The sequence below is a fragment of the Gymnogyps californianus genome, chromosome 3 (assembly GCF_018139145.2).
Source record: "Gymnogyps californianus isolate 813 chromosome 3, ASM1813914v2, whole genome shotgun sequence".
Lineage (NCBI taxonomy): Eukaryota > Metazoa > Chordata > Aves > Accipitriformes > Cathartidae > Gymnogyps > Gymnogyps californianus.
The window spans coordinates 43567122-43587729 of NC_059473.1; the positions used below are offsets into that span (position 1 = coordinate 43567122).

Consider the following 20608-nt stretch of genomic DNA (forward strand, 5'->3'; position numbering starts at 1 on the left):
TTTAACCCCAGTCGGTAACTAAGCACCACACAGCCACTCGCTCACTCCTCTCACCCAGTGGGATGGGGGAGAGAATCGGGGGGGGGGGAAGTAAAACTCGTGGGTTGAGATAAAGACAGTTTAATAGGACAGAAAAGGAAGAAAATAATAATAATACCGGTAATAATAATAATAATATGACAATAATAATAATAATAAAAGAATTAGAATATACAAAACAAGTGATGCACAATGCAATTGCTCACCACTCGCCAACCAATGCCCAGTCAGTTCCCGAGCAGCAGTCCCCAGCCAGCTTTCCCCTCAGTTTATATACTGGGCATGACATCATACGGTAAGGAATATTCCTTTGGCCAGTTTGGGTCAGCTGTCCTGGCTGTGTCTCCTCCCAACTTCTTGTGCCCCTCCAGCCTTCTTGCTGGCAGGGCGTGAGAAGCTGAAAAGTCTCTGACTTAGTATAAACACTACTTAGCAACAACTGAAAACATCAGTGTGTTATCAACATTATTCTCATACTAAATCCAAAACACAGCACTATACCAGCTACTAGGAAGAAAATTAACTCTATCCCAGCCGAAACCAGGACACTAGTCTATGCTTACTTTGCTAGTGTGATAATCCAAGTTTATATAGGAATGGCTATTTTTCCGCTTTCCCCTTTGGGTTCTACACTGATTTTCCAGAATTCTTACCTCACTTTGCCTGCCTTCCATGCATTATTACTATCTTATTGGCCCTGAAAGACCTCAAGTCTCTTCAAATCTCAAAACTAAACTCTTGCAGCCAAAAAAGACCAAATAGCAATTAGGGCATGTAGCTACTTCTCTCTCCTCCCTCCTCCTCGGTCAAGTACTTCATTGTATTTTGATCAGATGTCTGATATGTATATACAGTAGAGAAGAATTTCTTCAAATGTAAAATAAATGAATTTAAATACTCAGGAGGCATTGCTAATTGTCAGGCAATCAATTCATGGATTTGCATAATCACTACATCGTTGTTTTGATTTACACATCCATATGTACACGCAGACAGAATGAAAGAGCAAGAGAGGGAATTTTCTATGTTGTGCCTCAGGAGAATTTTCAAGCTATTTGGCAGCTTTGGTTTCTCATTATCTACTGCTAGCATAAAACGCAAAAAAGACATGTATAAAAGACAAGGAAAAATATCTAAACAGAAGGAAAACAAAGTTGCTAAATGTTGAAAAGTATCAGTGACAAAAGAATACTGATACATTCCTATCATATTCCTCTACGGGTCAATAGAAGACTTCATTATTTTCTTCACACTGCCTATTTGCTCTGGGAGGAATATAGTTCCTATACCTCACATAGGCAAAGCTACAACTTTCTGGGGAAAAAGGTCTTGCTGACCTATGAGGACAGGAAAGGAGAGAAGGGAAAGGGAAGGGGAAACAATAAAAACTGCCTAGGGAAAAAGCTAAGCAAAGCAGTGTGGCAAGTTCTCAAAGGTTTTAGTTTTATTTTTTTTATTCTGCTTTGGCTTTTTTTTTTTTTTTTAATTCTAACCTTCTTGTAGCAGATTCACAGATCATTTGGTCTTTAATATTTCTCCCACTCCCCAGAAAAGCAATACAGAAGTGTTTCCTAGTAACAGGATACTTATCTTTTGTGGTTCTCCATATCTCAGTTCATTTCATTCAGGATGTAATTACCTTGCACATGGAGTTATTGCACTTTTTTAAAACTTAAGGGAAAACTTCTAACTCCTGGACTGTGAATGGCTCATAAGGGCTACTTTCACAGCTTTTGCTTGAGCTTCTTGACTCTCTAGTCTCATTTCATCCTCAATGGAGAGAAAGACTCTTCCACAAGACAGATCAGAGTAGCTAAATTGGGCCTCTGCTCAGCATCACAGTTGAAGGTGATCACCTCTCTCTTTCCACTCCACAGACAGCCCAAGAAAGTCAGCCTCAGAACAGTAATGATGGCTTTAAAGAATATCCCTGGCCCCTTACAAATACTAAATTGAACTCTGTACTGATGTCCCACAGGAATCGCATTTTCATCTTTGTTTTGAGGCCTCATTTTAAATGCGAGTTGGTCCCCTTGGGCACATGCTCTTCACCACTCAGCATGTCAGATAATAAAACATGATCCTCAGCAGATTTAGATACAAAACTTCCATGCTTTGGAAATTAAAAAGTATTCCAAGCATCCATGCAACTCAGAGAATGCCAAAACAGATGGGTGCAGACAAGCCCATATGCCCCATGCTCACACATAGTGGCAATGAGTTAAGGGGTTAAGGACTTTGATAACAATACAAGCTTAAGGAGCCTGTGCTCTGCCTCCTTGCTGGCATTCATTCCATCTTCATACTATAATGACTGCCCAGTCAACAATGCTGAAAAATGCAACAAAAGAAAAAAGAGGTGCAGTGTGTTTTAAAACCAGATCAGATTGCTGATCCAGTCTCCAGCATAGCTACAGAAACAGTTGTCAGCCCAAGTGATAGGGTAGGGCTGTGAAGTGTAGGAGCAAGTATGCAGGACAAGGGGGCACAGGGACTCTTTAAACACGTACTGGTGCCAGAGGTCCCACACTGTGAAACTATACCCAGTCAGATGTGATACTGCATTGCTGCATCAGCATGGCGCTGTGCCTTAGATAACAAATTTAGTAAAGGGGATATGGTAAACTTAACAGGGCACTAAGCATGGCTGGGCCAGAGCTGGCTTTGTGTTCAGCCTGTTTAGAGTAGGAGTGGAAGGCACACGGATCTATCTGCTCCTGCCCACATAGATGTAATCTAACGTGTATTAGTAGCCATACTTGACATAGTGCAATGTCTTACAATGACAGGTTCCTCTCTGCATCTAAGCTATGACAGTAGCAGTGGATTTTTCTCCTGTGCTTCCATCCAAGAATCTAAAATGATTTTTTTAATGCTAATGAATGAATTTTTGCTTCTAATCCCTCCATTTTACAGATTGAGAATTCCAGAAACAGGCAATAAAAGCCTGCAGCACAGCCAAGAACATAACCTTAATCTCCTGGCTTACTAACTATGGCCTGCTGTTACATGCAGGAAGAAATACTGAGTGCATGGACAGACATCACCTTGCAGCAACTGCCTGAGAAGCTGGAAGAGGTTACTGCCTCTTGTTCCCACCTCCCTCCCAGAAGGAACTACCTATTATCACAGGGCATCTAAACTCATGCCAGTTGCTGCCCAGGAGAACAGCAGGGTTAGTTTAAATGGTTTTAATGGCTGATCTGAGCTATCCCAGACGCTTTGCCTTCAGGGCAAAGTGCTCAAGCCCTGCTCCCTAGTCTGAGCACCTGGCAGTAATGCTCTGCAATAAGCAGGGCAAAATGAGGGAGATAGCAGTGCAGAGGGCTGGCCTGCTCCTTTCAGGAGCAGATATGAGCTGATGTATCTCAGTTTAAATACTCCAGCCTTGCTTGAAGAACCTAGGTGTGAAAACATTAGTACATTGGGCAAACTGTAATCAGAGAGAATGACCACTCTGTCCCACAAGATACTCCTTTTGCTACACTCTTGTTTTCGGTCAGGAAGCCTCAGAGTCCCAGCATGACATGACAGAAACTACCATTCATTTGCTCCACACTCTGTACTCTCAGTATTTCTGCACCAGCTATCAAACAGGCTTCTGTATTCTTAATTTTCATTTCCACATATAAATTGTCTCTTCAGTACCCTCTGCTGTCCATTCAATGCCATGTCGCTCTCAGAATAACCTTAACTGCAGAGGTTTAGGGTAGTGGCATATTTTTCCATCCCACTTCATTTAATTGAGCAAAGGGCCCAGCTCCCCCTGACTGCCTGTACAACTGATGGAGGGAGCCAGGCACCTCTGAAATGCAGTAGAGCTCTTCTGAGATCTGAAGTGCCTTTGGGAATTGCCTGTTTCTCCCCACTGATGATATATTCCTCCCAAAAGGTGTCTGTTATGTGCCTAAAGGTAGATGGCATGGATTTGGACTCAGATAGCCCACCCAGTTCAGTCTCAAATGAATAAATGAGTTCAAACAAATGCTCTGCCCAAAGACCATCCATGTCTTGGGATTTTGGAGTTCTAGATCTAGAAACTGAACACATTTGGTGAACGATGCTTGAAGAGCCAAGCGGGCTAGGTCAAACCATTGTGGAATAAATGAATGCTGATAGATCTCTCCATTACTTCTACAGATGCCCCTATCCCACCGAATGAATCTTCCTGCTCCAGCCACAATTACAGTAAGATCCCTAAGATCAAGGTTTGGCAGCCAGAATAAGGACATATATAAGCCTGGAGAAATCAGAAAACAGAAAGAAAAGGCTCATAAATCGATCTAAAAAGGCCTAGCAATGTGAATAGAATGTAGCTAGTGCTTCTCACCATGATACTGAGGTTACAGTAAGAGTTTTGCTCTAAGGACATGTTAGAGGCTGCCCCCAGAATGTACAGCACATCATTGAGGCTATGGAATCAAAAGTAGTTGGATATCATGCTAGCCGCTTCACTCCTTTGTATGGTAATGGCTATGCAAAGCATTATGCAAATATCTCCATGGAGCAGCTAGTTCTAGACAAACCTTTGTCCTTTTTAAACAATTAATTGAATCTCATAGGAGGCATAGGGTCACTTGCAGTGAGAGCCTGCCTTCTTTTACTCAGAGTTTACATCTATCAGCATTTAGCTAGCCAGCTGCATGTTTTTATTTAACTACCTGAACAACAGAACAATAACAAAGTAATAACTTTAGTAAATAACATCCAGTCCCACTTTCTTCGTATGTTCAGTCTCTCCAGCTACCATAATTTCTTTTGATCACTCCCTTAACTCTACATCTGAATTTTAGAAACACAACTGCCATCCACAGTCAGTCTCATAATAAAATGGGAGTAGGTCCCAGCCACCTGGTAGTGATGTCAGCCTTTTCTTGTCTGAATAATATCTCCTAAAGATAAAAAAAAGATCCCAGATTGGATAAAGCACACCCTAGAATCCAACCTGATTTCTAAAGGAGTTCCTTATTTTTAATAATATATATGAAAAACATAATGCTCTGAAAGAAGAAATCATTATCTGAACACCCACTGAAACACAGACAATTCAATTTAACCTTGGACATAAACTAATTTTAGAGCCCATTTATACCGCTATCCCTCTCCAGGTGTCCACAAACTTCCACCTCTCGTCCCTTCACAGATATAGGTCAGCAATCAATATTAAGGGATTTTTGAAGCACCCATATACAGAGAACAGCCCGCACAATTTGGCCAAGGGTCTCTGTCAGACTTCTTTGCAATGTGAATGCCTAGGATCTAAGTACGGTGCACTGTCAAGCTCTGTCACATACCTTCTGCACCAATTGACACAAGTTTCACTCCTTTGCTGGCGATATAATCCAGAGCTTTGTTGACATTAGCAATTTTATGGAAGCGCATCTTCCCTCTGTCTGGTTTCGGTAGTCTTTCCCCTGCAGAATAACAAATTTAATGTGTTTATGGTTACATACACCTGGCTACAGACACCCAAGCGATTAGAACTCAAGAGTGAATGTGCCCTGAACACTGTCTAAAAGTTAGCAGTTATATTAACAGGTATTTTTCTGAAAGAATGTCAAATGGCTTTGAACAAAACCCTTAAGAGAAAATTGAAATGTTTCTGATATAGCAGTAAAACCAGAGTAAGAGTTTTATGTTTGCCCTAAACATCTGGAAAATATGTGAGTGCTTCCTGCTACTCAACTTCTGGTTCATTGCTACTGTCTGTGTTAGAGTAACTGAATATTAAGAAGGTGGGATGTTCTCAGAGCTCATCACCCTTACCTCCCTGACTGTAAAGAGAGGCTGGAATCTATCCAGCAGATTAGCCATAGCATCCTTCCACATCTGCCCAAGAACAATGGCTTTTAACAACCTCATCCAGTACAGCAGAGCAGCTAATTTCAGAGCATAGGCTGATGTGTTTGAATGAACTTATCTTTTCAAATGATCACAAAGAAGAGTAATTTCTGAAAATATGACTCTCCATTTCGTGAAGAGTGATCATTTGAAGATCTTCTTTCCCCACTGAAATCTCCAGCAAAAATGTAAACTACCTTTTCCATAAAGACGTCTTAAAAATCTTGCCCTGTTTCATTTTTATTGTGTGTCTGTAACTTGAGCTATTCCCTTCCCATTCAGGGGCATTCTGAGTGTACCTTGGGGACTGCCCCTCTGAATAACACATAAAACGGGTGACATAGTGAGTTTACATCAGTTAGCCAAAAGGAGTTCTTGGATGTTCCACCCTTCTGAAAAATAAGACCTTTTACTTGTGACTAAATATTGATCTAGTTTTACTTTAGGCACTCACTTTTGCAAGCATTGGTCCATCCAATAAAGTCATTAAAAGCAAAGCAAAACTTTTATACTAAAAGTGGAATAAAATGAATTTGTAACCCAAATGTAAAGGCTTTTTAATTGTTAGGGTCTAACACCAGGTCATAAATGTTTGTGGTTTGTCCAACAACACTGTGTTGTCAGTGATACCCTGATACACTGTGATATCCTGGAACACGAGCACAAAACAGAAGATTTTGGAGATAAGGAAAAAGCAGAGATTTTTTTTCCTCCTTTTTGTTTTACAGCGTGTTTCGTCTCTCACTTTTCAGCCTACTTTGTGTTTGTGTTCACTGTTTTGAATTGTTAACAATTTTTTTCTTTTAAGAGTGTTTCAGCATGCTGTAAATACATAGCAAATTTTACTTTAGCCAACCTGAGATAACTTCCAAGAGGAGCATCAGTTTGAGGCCGTTTCTGAAGTCCTCCTCAATGTTCTCAATCTGCGTGCCTGCTTTCCTGAGGTGGGAATTGCACCAGGCTGTAAACGTCTGTAATAGTAATTAAAAAAAATACTTATCAACAAGGCATTTTTCAAAACAACTGCTAAGCCATCTGAGTAAATACTGCATCTGAGATTTTCACTACTGCCTTAGAAATTTGGATGTCCAACTCCCATTCATTTTATACATGTCACTGAGTTCAAAGTTCTTATCCCAGATGTTCATGAAGATGCAAAGAATTGCTTGATTAGAAGCAATATTGTGCTGGAGTCTGCTCGTAAATGCATCCCAAAAAAAGATCTACACATAAAGGCAAAACTTGTCTAATAGTTATTACTACACTTAACATTTTATGAGCACATAATTTTATGTTGGGACTTATCTGTTACACATTCTTCCTGAAAAGAAAGATTGATATGGTATAAAGGAAGCTGTGTGACAGTAAAATGTAGGCAATACCAAGCACAGAAGCAAAAACTTCTACTACTTTAATTCATGCCATGATAAACAGTTCTTATACAGATTATCTATGCCAGGAACAAGTAACATTCATTTCTCACAGGCAGGAAGTTGTGAGGACAGTCTTCAGGATGGAGTAACTGAAAAGAGACTTTATACAGCAAGGATACCAGCAAAATTGCATCTGCTCCTATTTGTAACTACAGTGAGAAACAGAATGCCTTTTGAAAACATGGACAATTAGAATGGATTTTGAAAGTTTACAATAATTCAAGCACAGAAGTTTCACATTCAGATGTGGTAAGGCAGATACGGCCTGCCTTACCAAGGGTTTTATTTTTAAACTGTATTATATAATTTTCAGAAAACTACCACAACTTCATGAAACACACAAATGCAGATACTTAAGTTTGCAGGGCAAAAATGGTCACAAAAGCAACCATGAGCATTTCTCTCTCCATGGAGAATAACCAAGTCTGCTTTTACTTGAAGAGGTGAAAAGCAGAGCTAACTCCATTGATCTACAGAGGTCACAGACACATGACCTTTTGTATGAATGAAATCAAAACATGGGCTACTATAAAATTTAGTAGTTAAAATTAGTCTATTTTCAAATATCCATTACTTCTCAGCCTTCCGTCAAACTCTCCTTGCTTTTCAGTGTCTGTTAAGATATATAAAGCAAGTTTGTATTTACTAGGTATTTCACCAGGTATATAACTCTAGGTATATAACAAGGCCATACATTTTTGGTAAGTTAGACTTCAGCTACTTAAAATTGTCAGATATTTGGAATTCCCCTTCATTTGCTATTTCAAATTATCATCATTTTAAAAACATTTAATGTAAATAGTTTAAAAAATAAAATATATTGTAAATCCCCATTGTCAATATGAAATTTCCTTTGACCATCTTTTTTCCTGCCTGTTTTTTTAGACTATTTAATTTCTGATCTCTCAGAAACAGAATAGGAAAGGCCAGTAGATGAAGGCAAAAACTTTCCCTGGAACTGAATCTTGTAAATTCTAGACAGATTTCATACCTTAAGAAGATATGGATTGAATTTTCAAAAACGGTCTATTCTTAAAAATGCAACTTTCTGTTAAAGAATAACATTTTGATTGTTGTTGGGTTTGACTCAATTTATGTGAAGAATTTATGTGCAGCTTGCTGGGCTCTTTTCTCAGAGCTCCAACAGTGACAAGGAGCAGCTTGCTAAACTTTAGTTTTATTGACTTCTCCTATCCAATTGAAAGGAAGAAGCAAGAAGTGCTATGGATATGGGGGAGCTGTGCAGTAAAATCCCTAATTCTAGATACCCAGAGAAAGGAGGAGAGAGAAGACAGTATTGGAAGTGGTTCTGGGCAGGGGTCCTGTTGACCTGCAGAGGATGACTTGCAGGTAGAGGCATAAGAAAGTCATTCTGTGTGCAGATGGAGATAAGTATGGCTGCAGCTGAAGCATCTCTGCAAATACATCTATTTTAATAAAGGGATGCTGGCTTGTAAAGCAGTCATTCAGGAAGGTAAAATTTTCCTCATTTTAAGGTAACTAGCTTTACTGAGCTCATGGGAGACCTGCAACCAGAGTGTATCAAGCATGACAACAGAGATACTAGGCACCTCTACCCTCAGGGCTCAATGTGATAGAGTCTTAGGATGGTATTTGGTTTGGATCATTATAGGGTTATGATCTAGTTTATAAGACTAATTTGTCTGCCTCAAGCAGTATCTTCTTCTAGTGATATGTATCTAAAAAGGCTTAGCACCACATTAAGTCATTTGCAAATACTAAAAATTATAACAAGCATCCTTGGAAGGAACAAAATTACGGTAATATAGAAAAAACAGCTGAAAGCACTCAAGGGTAAATGCACATGAACCTTGCAAGGCAATTTGGCAATAAATATTAGAAAGCTGAACCAGTAAATGAATGAGCCTTTGATGAATTAAGCTTAAGTGATGGACATGTGCTTACCTGCAGATGCTATTGCAGTTCATAGAATTGTTCCAAGCACACCATGCTAAACTCAAAGAGGAATTTGGAGAAAAACCTCAGTCATTTCCATCTCTTCTTTTAGACATTTATGGTGAACGTTCTCACCTTGTACCACTCAAGTAAATGAGTTTTCCCCATTTTTCATTTAATTAAGAGTTTAATGGCAACAACCCCACCAGTCGAGCAGTCTTAAAATACAAATTTGATTCCTACTGTGAAGAAAGCTACTTCTCACTTAGTTTCTTAAGAAGTGGAACCTGGCACTTCTTAGCTCATATATGCATATATAAATATATAAATATAAAAAAGCAAATTAGAATTTTGTCCACCTCTAATCTCACTGTGGTCCTCTACGTCACCTCTACAACAGCTGATTCAACTTACTGGATGCCACACTGATAGACACAAAATGTAAGTTTTATCCAAAGATCCCAAAGTTTTCCAATAATTTAAATAGTTTCTCTTGAAAACAGACATGTTTATGGCACTGAATTTGCTGAGAGACAAACTTCTCAATCTTGTTCATTTTATGAAGACACTAAGCAGCCAATGTTGCTATGATATAAACAAGGAAAAGATGCTACTACTGCTGAGTCAAGATGTTTTCAATAATTTGATGACAGACCCTGGTTTTATGGGCTGCCTTTTTATATCTATAAGTTATTTAAGATTCTTTCCAGTAGTATTGGGGTTTGTCATTGACATTGTAGCATTCTGAAGGATAAACTCGGAATTACCTACAAAGCCTCCATTCATGAGATAGCAAGTTCTGCTGAAGCACTCTACTGTGCATGGATTCTTTATTTAGACTATCTGTACCTAGATAGTTTGGATTATCTTCTATATCTAGAATAAGAGATTTAGATCTTTTATCTAAACTACAGTTTCTCAGAGCTTTCTGTTTTACCAGTACACCAGGTCATGAAATGGTGCTATCCCCTTATGACAGTTGTCTTGTACCTCATGGAAAGTGTCACTGCAGTACATTACAGCAGACTCTCAGCATGTGACTTCATAGCCTGATGCCTTCCAAACTGGCTTATTTTCCTAGGACTAAAGATGGTTATAGGAATGCTACTTAAGGAAGTGTTTACTATGTTTCAGTGATGCAACCCCTAAGTGACTGTATTAAAGCTACTGCAAAACTTAACTTGTAAATTTTAACAGTTTCCACAATCCACATTTTATTTAACTGTCATCCTTCTGTTCTTATTGTGATACTGCTTGTTCTCACTGCTTTGGCTTTAACTAACAGTTCTATTCATAGTTATTAAGAAACAATTCAAAGCACGTTTAAGTCCTGGAGATCAAGATACAGCCAGCATATAGTACCCTGCAAATTTGTAATCCACTGGGATTTAAAAGCTATTAAATGACTTAGACAAAGCAAATTCCTTTTTCTGCTGAGCTGTACAGCACATTTCAGAGCATCAGATTGCCCAGAAAAACAAGGCAGGACTGAAGGCACCAAGCCGAATACCAAGAGGGATACAAATAAGTGCCTAGAAAGCAAGACAGTTCTTTTTAGAATTTATTTACCATAGGTGGCTCTACAAATTTAAAAAATAAATAAATAAAAATTTCTCCTTTCCAAAGTTGATACTACAAAAGAAACTTTGCTGACATTCTTAGATGAGAGACCACAGAAGAGGGGATGCAGAGCAGGAAGCCAAACAATTTGCAGTTCCACAGGTAAATGTTCTCTTAATGCACTATTAATTGTCTGCTGCTGTCACAGGTCTATTTTGGAAAAGCTAACTCCAGAAAAGGGAGTGCAGTTTATGTTCTATGCCCACTTAGCCTCATTGTGATGACTGCCAATAGCATATTCTCCATAATCTGGATTCATAGATCTGTGATGGCAAAGTGTGTACCTGAGGAAAAAATAAACCTTACCTGGTAATTTACTCAGGCCATTTAATTTTACAAGCTCTTGACAAGTAGAATTGCAACCAAGGGGCAGAAAAAGGAGCTATCCCTAATCAATTATCAATCAACTGCAGCTAATGCCAAAAAATAATAGGGTATACCCACTCTGTGCAAATATTTTTACACATGCACAATGAAGGACATGCTTTGATGGAAAAAGTAGTATCTCTGAGAGCTGAATTGTCTTACACTCCTGAGAAAGCCCACATGTCCTTTTTATGTGTGTAATGATAACTTACTTTTGATAGTGCTTCAAAGCCAGAAAACAAGATGCTATAGTAACAAGTTTCATATGTACATGTGATAATAAGGATAAAGATAATTGAGAAAGCATGAGTTACCACCCTCTCCAATACTGTTACCCATCGGTGGGCCACAAGACAACTTGTTCCACCTGCTGAAGACACAGGGTAAAATTCTAGTTTGGCACTGACAGTGAGTCCAAAATGTACATCACCAAAACAGCAGCATAACTTGCACGGGGACATGTACAAGGGATACACTCCACAAGTTCAGGAAGATTTATTTACTTGCACTCAGAATTGAAATTGAGAAGTGGATCCAGCCCAATATAGGATTGGAGACCCGTATCCTATTTAGTGTGTATATCTCGTAACAAAGGTTAACACTGCCTTTCACTCTCTCCAACTCAAATCAATTTCTGTCTGCTATAATATTTACAAGTTTTAAAAACTAATATTGATTTTAAAAGGCATGTGTCTGCTTGTCTAGTAGCCTACCATAAAGGCTACTGGCCCATGAGTCATGTTTTTTGAGTTTCTAGCCTTTCTGTAACATTTACATAAGAAAATATAGACAAAATCCAATTTTAACCTATGAGTTATGAAAAATATTGCATTAATAGGAAACTTAATACTTCCTGTGTCTGTTAAGTAAAGCAGAAGCACAACTCATTTTAAGTGGACCTTAAATTCTAATACCCAGAGCAGGAGAACACACCTGAAGAAAATTAACTTCAAGTATAAACATTCAACATATTTGTTTATATACATATGTGTTAACCCAAATTATCTCAGTCTGATAGAGTTGTTTCTTAAAACTCTGCTTTGTAGCCTTTCTTCTAAAGTATTTTTCCTCTCTACTTGTGCTAGCTGAGGGTCTTCATTACTTCTAGGCTAAATAGGATGCAGTGATTCACTCTGTAGTTATACGGAACATTACTGGGCTCTGAGCGCGTGGCAAGGATGTTACAGAAAGAGCTCTGCCAGAACATTCCCACTAGGCCAGACCGAGGTTTCCCCTTGAAGAATTTCCCATCTGTCTGTTATCCATGTTTTAAAAGATAAGTTGTGAACCTGCAACATGATCTCCCAGCTCCTGTGTCCACACAGTGTTCTAATGACTGCAGGATCAGGGCTTTTCTCTGGGCTTGGAACACAGTCTGCATTGGCCCTCATTCTCTTAACTATTTAATTCTGCTCCCAAGAGAAGGGGCATGAAGGCAAAACACAGCAGAAAATTGCACAGCCTTTGTCAACTAGCTTGATGTGAATCAATGACTACACATGGCATCTTTTAGACATTCCTAGAACATCTAGAACAGCTGTACTTTTAGTATATTAGGTGCATGAGTATATTTTCATGAATTGAATATAAATAAAATCTTACATCTTACTTGTTGGTTTGAATTATTAGTAACTGTCCCCTTGCTCTTATTTCCCCTTGCAGTGGAAGCCTAAATGCATTGGTACATGTTAGTAAAATAACTAGGGTAACTATAACAGGAGAGGTGGTTCACCAGTGCAACTCGATCATGCCAAGATACTTGGTAGGCAAAGTGGGATTTTAACACTAAACACACCAGAGCACAGCAACAACTCAAATGAAGCACAGTGAAAGCATAGTGAAGGATGCCATGAAGGCTAAGGTGGGGGAAATGTTTAGCATGTTCCAAAAGGTCATTAAGAGGAAACCCTCAAATCATAGGCAGTATGTCAAAGCCAAATTCCTGGGAACAACAGAAAGGATAGCATAGAACCGTCTCACAAAGGAAGTTAGTAGAAGCTCCATCACAAGGTCCCCAAATCCAAAGTTGGGGAAAGCCCTCTCTGCTCCAGCACAGCCATCCATATAGCTGAACAGATGGTGTCACAGATGATATGCTAGCATACTCTGCACTGTCAGCAGATCTGCTCTACTAACTAAGGGAACTTCACCCCAGTTCCTTATTTTTATCATTCACAGGAGACATCATCAAAGGGATGTATTCATCACACAGGACATTGCACATGTCTTGCTAGCATTCTGCATTTTGCTTGCATGGAAGAGCCTGGGGAGACCTCAGTCCTTACAAAGCAGGTGGCCTAATCCTAAGTGAGTCTAGGGTTTCCTGTAAAAAATGCAACCCCCTCCCAGCACTGAATGATTGCACGTCTGTTTTACAGTGCTCACTATTAACAAAAAAACCAGAGCATGTAAATATCCCTTCAAAAATTATTTGGCAAGGCTGAATCCTGAGAAATGTCAAGAAGATTACTGAGCCTTTTGTTACAAAGTGAGTGACATTAGTTCGTTCTTTCAGAGGAGACAACAGGGAAAGGTTATGTTGTCCCATTGGTCTAAAATGGAAGAAAACTCAGGAGGCAGCAAGATGTATGGGAAATTCAGTATGGGTCACTGCATGCACTGTCCTCACCTCAGCCTTTTTTTCTTAAGGGAAGAACAAGAAGGAAAGGAAGGAAGATAAGATGTTTCACAAGGTCTTTGGAGGGGCTAAAGCAGTTAAAATATTGCAAGGTTTATTAGGAGCAGGCAGATATCTTTATTGGATCACCTGGGATAGCTGGAAAAGACAGAGAAGTTTTCAGGCACATAAGCCCTTCTTTACATGTGAGAGAGAAGCACCAGTCTTAAGCACGAACATTTAGGTAAGTCTTCAGACAACTCAGGACTTTGATGGACCGTCGGTATAATGCTACAACAGCTCTATTCCTTGAAGGAAGCTCCTTCCCTTTTCATTACTGTTGATGACACCCATTTATGAAAGTTTTACAGCAGCAGGCATCTGTATGATCCAAATGTGTGACTTCTCAAAATACATACAGTGCCACAGGGTTGTCCGCTTGTGTATTTTTATCAGTTCAAAATAATTCTGCCTATTTTAAATGTATTTTCAATCAGAAACACTGATATTTTAGAAGTAGGAGCATATGCAATATTTAAAATCCCATTTGAAACCAAAAAGTGTTCAGGATCTGTAGGACAATTCTGGTCTAAATCTACTTTTCACTTTTGGAATTTCAAGAATCACTCAAGAGAACTCTGCTCAGAAAAATAATGCAGAAATAAAAGAGGCAAGAATCCAATGAAAATCTTTAGTAAAAGCATGGGCATGGTTTTACCTTGCATTATAAAAACTGCAAGATATCTTTACCCATTCTTATCTTTACAATATAAATGCAACCTACTCAATTTGTTAAGGTGAAGGAATTAGAAAGACAAAGGAATTGTCAGGGAAAAAAAGCCTACTGTCTACTTCTGGTATGTTCTTTTAATTCTGAATATTTTTTTAAAACATTCCTATCACTAAGCAGACCAGAGTGGTCTGTGGTAAATTTAATAATAAAGTGAGAAACACAGTCTTATAGGTGATAAAAGGTTTGGCATATTTTATTTACACAGAAGTGGGAAACTTCGCTAGGCAAGTAGCATCAACTTTTGCAGAATCCAATCTTATATTTAAAAAATTAAACTTCCAAGGACAAGCAAGCAAAAACGTATGTTATGCTACCTTTCTAAGCCTGCATTTAGGTACATGCATGTCCTCCCCTCACGATTTTGCCTAAACTCTAGCCTTTCATCCTAGTTCCACTAGTTAAGCTATTTTAAAGGTCCCCCCCACCAGGACCCTACAGAAGCAGATCTCTTTTATGTCACGTACCTAAGCTGGTTGCAACAGCAGAGAGCTATTTATCTAAGAGGAAAACAAAACAATATGAGAAAAAAAAAAGAGTGTTTAGCAAGTCAGAGAGTTTATTCCTACTAATGGTGAGTAATGGCTCACTATTAAGCGGAAGGGCTTATTAAGTATACTTCTGTAAGAATCTGCCCTGAACCATTTCCTATACTATGCTTTACTTATTCATTTAGATGACAGAATAGAGTGTATGCTTATAACATATGAATATGACAGCAAAATTATGGGTCTGTAAGCATGTTTCATGACAGAGCTACAATTCAAACTAATCTTGACAAATCAGTGAAATGACTTGAAGAAAGCTCGATGCAGATTAGCAAGAAATCTGAATTACTGCCCTCCTCCAGTAATACATAACTGCAAAAACACAGGATGGAGAACTACTGGCAGGGCAGTAGCACTGAAGAAGAGGATCTGGGAATAACAGTAGATCACAACCTAACCTGATTAAAAAATGTTGTGCTGTTACAAAAAGCAAATACATTATTGGAATGTCTAAGCAGAAGAATGGTGTATCAATATCTGAAGTATTTCTTCCAATCTCCTCAGTGCTGGAAAGGGATTAGCTGTAACATTGTCCCCTCTTTTGGGCACAAAATTCAAGAAGAATATGGACCAGTTGGAGAGAATCCACAAAACAGCCACGAAAAGAATAAAATTCTAGAAAACTTCATCTATGAAAAATACAGAACCATTGAGCGGGTTTAATCATGAGAAGTTTGAAAAGAGAGTAATACTTGTCTCAACCATTTAAGAAGTCACAGCAGAGAAAAGAATAAATCAGTTCTCTGTGTTGACTGAAGATAGAGCTTAAGATAAATAGTCATGAGCTTAAACAACAACGAGGAAGATTTAGATTCATTTTTAACTCTAGAAGCAGTGAAGCACTGGAAGAGATTGGCTGGGTAAATGTGGAATCCTTCTTCTTGGACATCATCAAGAACAAGTTGGATAAATGTGTCAAGAATAGCATGAGCATATTTGCTTCTGCCCGAAAGTAGGGGAATGGACTAAATGCTTTCCCAGATTCTCCCAGTCATACTTTCTATGATGTTCATGGAAGATTCCCATCCTATTTGACATCTACACTGCAGCCTTGAAAAGGGAGAACAGTCAAGAAGACTCTTTTTCCTTCCAGATTCTGTGGCTGAGAAGCCCTAAAACTTAGGTATATATGTTATCCAAAGACTACAAAATAAGAAGTCATTCAGCAGAAAACAACTCCCTTTTAGGAATCCAAGCACTTGGCATGCAACAGATAGCTGTAAATTTTGTTTCTGTCAGGGTGTTCTTTCTGTGGTGATCCCCATTTCCCTCTCCTACTTTCATATGACCCCCTAATTTCCCTTAGCAAAAAGAAATATAATATTGGAGTAGATTTGTCAGGGATATTGGAGAAAAAGAAAGTAGAAGGGTGAAGACAGAGAATAATAAAGAAACAAAGCTGAAGAAATGTAACAGGATAGAGGGAAAGAAGATTCAAAGTCAATTGGTAGAAGAGTGTTCACGGAAAATTAAACATAAATCAAATTAAAATGAAAGTGGATTTAATGATCTGTTCTATTGGTACATACATTTCCCAAGGTCTGTGTTATCATCCTAGGGAAGAGATCCTGACACTTGTGTTTTCTCCCCAACTTTGCGACAGCCTTTAAGTCATTTAAGACAGGAATTTTAAAAATGCTTTTATTGTCCTAAATGCTGAGCATTTTATGACCCATGATTCCTCATATGGGACTATAAGCCTTTTAACAACAATGGGAGCAGATGTTAGCCATAGCTGAGTACTTTTAAGTGTCCCACTTCTGTATTCAAAGATAATGAGAATAATAAACCCTCCATATCCCACAGCACTATTGTGGGGGAAGATTCACCGTTGCTTTTGAGGTGCTCAAACACTACCCTGAAAAAAAGCCCAATAAAGAAATATTAGCAAGAAAGATTAGAAAGTTGACAAAACTATAAATATCTTGTAAATAAAGAACTGTAAAATTAATCAAAACCAGAACCTACTGTGAACAGATGGAAAACAACACATAACAATTACCAACATCTTCAGCATCTGTTCTCAGTCATCCAAAGTTAATTCTACATTTAAAAATCAAAGCTGGCTGTTTAGCATAAACCAGTTACCTACTACTGTAAATCTAGTTGCATGCTAGTTATCCTTCCCTCCTTAAACTGTTAGTGAATTATGAAATGTGCCAGCCACTTAGGCATGGAGAAAGGAGTCGCTCAGGGAACTGTTAAGAATAGCAATGACTGTGAATAACCCCACAGATGCAATCTGAGAAAGCATTTTCACATACAGAAATTGTTTTAGCTTTCACCTCTAGGATGAAAAGTCACTGTCCCTACCTCTCACTAATAAGGTCAATTTTGGGCACCTCCAATGAAGCTGCCATTTCTGGTGGTTTAAGTGATGGGGACACCTGTCCCCGCGAGAGCTAAACTGAGAGTACAACTCACCTCATAGACATTACCAAACAGCCTGCATGTGTTAGCAACCTTGTCACTTATTCACCTGGCCTGGGTTCAAAACACTGACCTAAAAGTGAAAGGTTCCCCCCAGCCATGCATTCCCAACCAATAAATTAAAAGTCCGCCTTCAGTACAAGGTTATCTTTTATCATGAGTTGAGGTGTAGGAGCTATTAGAATATTCCACTCGGAAGGCTTTGCAATACTGAGACTTTTCATTAGTATTGTCATCACCTTGCTAAGCGGTGACAAAGGTCAGGGTTTTGCAAGTCAGCTTTCTCTTGGATGTGAATGACTATTTTTGCAGTATAGTTTATTCATTCACATCATATGCACGAATCCTTGAAAAAAGATGGTCACAAACAGCATCCAGGCAATACTCTTTGAGAACCCTTTGTCCAAATGGCAACATCTGGCTGTCTTACAGCAGTCCTGGATAATTCATTCTAGCTAGATGAAGTAATAGGGAGCAATCCCTTGCTCTTTGCAATGATCTTACCTCTTCATCTTCCCTCCTACTTCAATAACAATATGCATGACATCATTTACAGTTATAAACTACCTTTCTGATTACTCTACTCTCTTTGCCTTTTATGTAAAACAACAGGTATGTTAACACCTTGTCATAACAGAATTAATACCTCTGAATTTTTTGATTACATACCATTATTCAATGCACTAAAATGCTCAAGGTACAAGATTAGCACTACAGAATGGCAAATAAATGGTATAATCTGTGAAGTAAACATAAAGTTCTCAAATTACTAACAAATTTCCAAGTTATAATAGCATCCATATTAAATTGCTTTCTCTAATGAGAGTGAAAAGACAGACAATGAGTAAAGGCTCTTCCACAGCTTGTTGTACAACTTCTTTCAAGTCGTAAAACCTCTTTACATGTCTGTCCAAAACCTTTACCCCACAGCAGAGGTGAAATGTAAATAGGCCCCATGGACTGAGAGTTCTAAATGCAGAATTAGGAGGGCTCTATTCATCTCTACAATTGAGTGATTGTGCAGTATTTTACAGTCTCATGTACATTTTGCAAATTTAAAATACTGTAGCAAGTGAAAGAACTTTTATTTCACAAGCCTCAAAAAAACAAATATTGGTGAAAAAAGTATCTGTGAATCAAGCATATTCAGAACACAGTTCTTAAATGGGAGTAAAGCTTTAAAAACAAAACAAAACAAAAACAAAAAAGGGACTAATGGAACAATACAAATGTGAAGTTTTGAATAATCTATTTTTGGTCAATGGTTTTTGTTTTCTTTTATTTTCAGATGTTGATTTTTTATTTCCCTCGAAGGAAAAGTTTATGGACATGTTGATCTCTTTCAGTAGGCCATATTGTTTCTAGCATTTAATAATTTAACAATTAACAGATCATGGTAATTTTTTTTTTTTCCATGCAACACTGCCAAATTTTGCCCTTCAAAATGTCTCCTACTGAAATCTGCAGAAATAGAGAAGCATCGCCCACAAGGACCTGTGCCTTTTTGATAGAGACACAGTACTCCCACACAGCATGACTGGGAGTGTACAGCATCCAGACTGAACCTCTGAGGACTGCCAATTATTTGCACAGCACAACAGTATTTTCCTCTAATAGAGTAACCTAACTTTAGAGCATACTAACCAAATATTCTCTGTTCCAATACACTGTACTTTGCAGAGCTTGGATTTACACTATAAAAACAAGTAATTCTGACACTGCAACCTGAAGTAGTATGGCTACAGCAACTAATATCTTACACAGCATTCCTGATCACTTTACACCACGAAATTTTACAGCACATACCTACAAATAAATCAGTTCACGCCCAGTTGTCAGAGCATTAAAATAGATTTACCACTACACTGCACAAAGTTGAGTGCAGCAAAGAAATGCTGTACACATTTTTATAAAAGCCTTAATGGACTCTATCACCCATGCAATAAAGACTGCATCTTTACGTTGTATAGGAATATATATTGATATCTCATGAAGTGCTGTACAAAATATATCTCTCCCCAGCCAATCAGGTAGGACACTAGAGACCTAAGCAGAGAGCTTGCAGAGCGTGAAGTGTGTAGGTTCTGTTAGAAACTCCAATGTACTGATGCATGCTTCCAAACATGTCTCTTTCATGCACCCTCTCTCTCTTGCTCTCTACAAGTTTTTAGATACAGATGTTGGGTGAACAAAGTCAAGACAACTCCTGATACTTTTGAAGGCATATTCAATTAATGGAACAGTGAGCTATTTGCATTCTGGTGCTTTCTGGATCACTTTTGAGCAAAGTGATATTTGGGAGGTCTCACTGTAAGCACTAGTTAGACAAAGAGCTATATTTAAGGCGCACTTTTTGGATCTAACTACTGAAAAACTAAGAAACACAAGGATAGAAAAAGGTATTTAGTATGCCATGGGACCAAACTATCCAACAAAAAGTTGAACTGTTATAGGGTCAAAAGAAATTCACTCATTTCTACATGGCTCAGAAGGAGTTAATTCTGGAGCACCACCTTCCATGCTCAGCATTTCTACTTCACAAGAGTATCAACAAACTAGAAGGCGTCTTCAGAAAAAGATTCTCAGTAAAAATGTCAACAGGTTTGGAGGGAACTGTTTCAGCAATGATAAAAGGTTTGAGACTGGCCATTCTTCTGTTTTTTCTCTCCCTCTATATTCTTTTCCAACTGGCCACTTCTTTGCTATTACGGAACAAAAGCATAATCGCTCTTATAGTTGCCTCTCCCTGGGGAGAGTTAAAAACCAAGTATAGGTAATCCAAAAAGGGTCTCGAATACTGTGGTGGATCTGCAAGGGCCAAATCTGCTGGTGTGCTTTAAAGGTGAAGTCTATGCCCTTTATACTGCCTGGGGCTTTCTCTCAAGTATATTAAACAAAGAACATGCATTAGCACTACCCTATCAGTGCCAAATGAACCTTCTTGTAAAGAGATCATATCTCCTGTTCTCCTCTTCAGTCTCGGGTCCTTCTTCCACCAGCTGTGCCC

The 20608-nt window shown here is 38.5% G+C and overlaps 1 protein-coding gene across 6 annotated transcripts in view; it reads right to left on the bottom strand.

Annotated features, from left to right (window-relative positions):
* ACTN2 (actinin alpha 2) overlaps positions 1-20608 on the bottom strand; it is a 70694-nt gene that overhangs the window by 38691 nt on the left and 11395 nt on the right. For all 6 annotated transcript variants that reach the window (XM_050893227.1, XM_050893228.1, XM_050893224.1 and 3 more), the window contains exons 2-3: positions 6737-6851; positions 5334-5453 (exon numbers count right to left, since the gene is read on the bottom strand). In XM_050893227.1, the coding sequence (XP_050749184.1) occupies positions 5334-5453; positions 6737-6851 (235 nt within the window). The remainder of the gene's footprint in view (positions 1-5333; positions 5454-6736; positions 6852-20608) is intronic.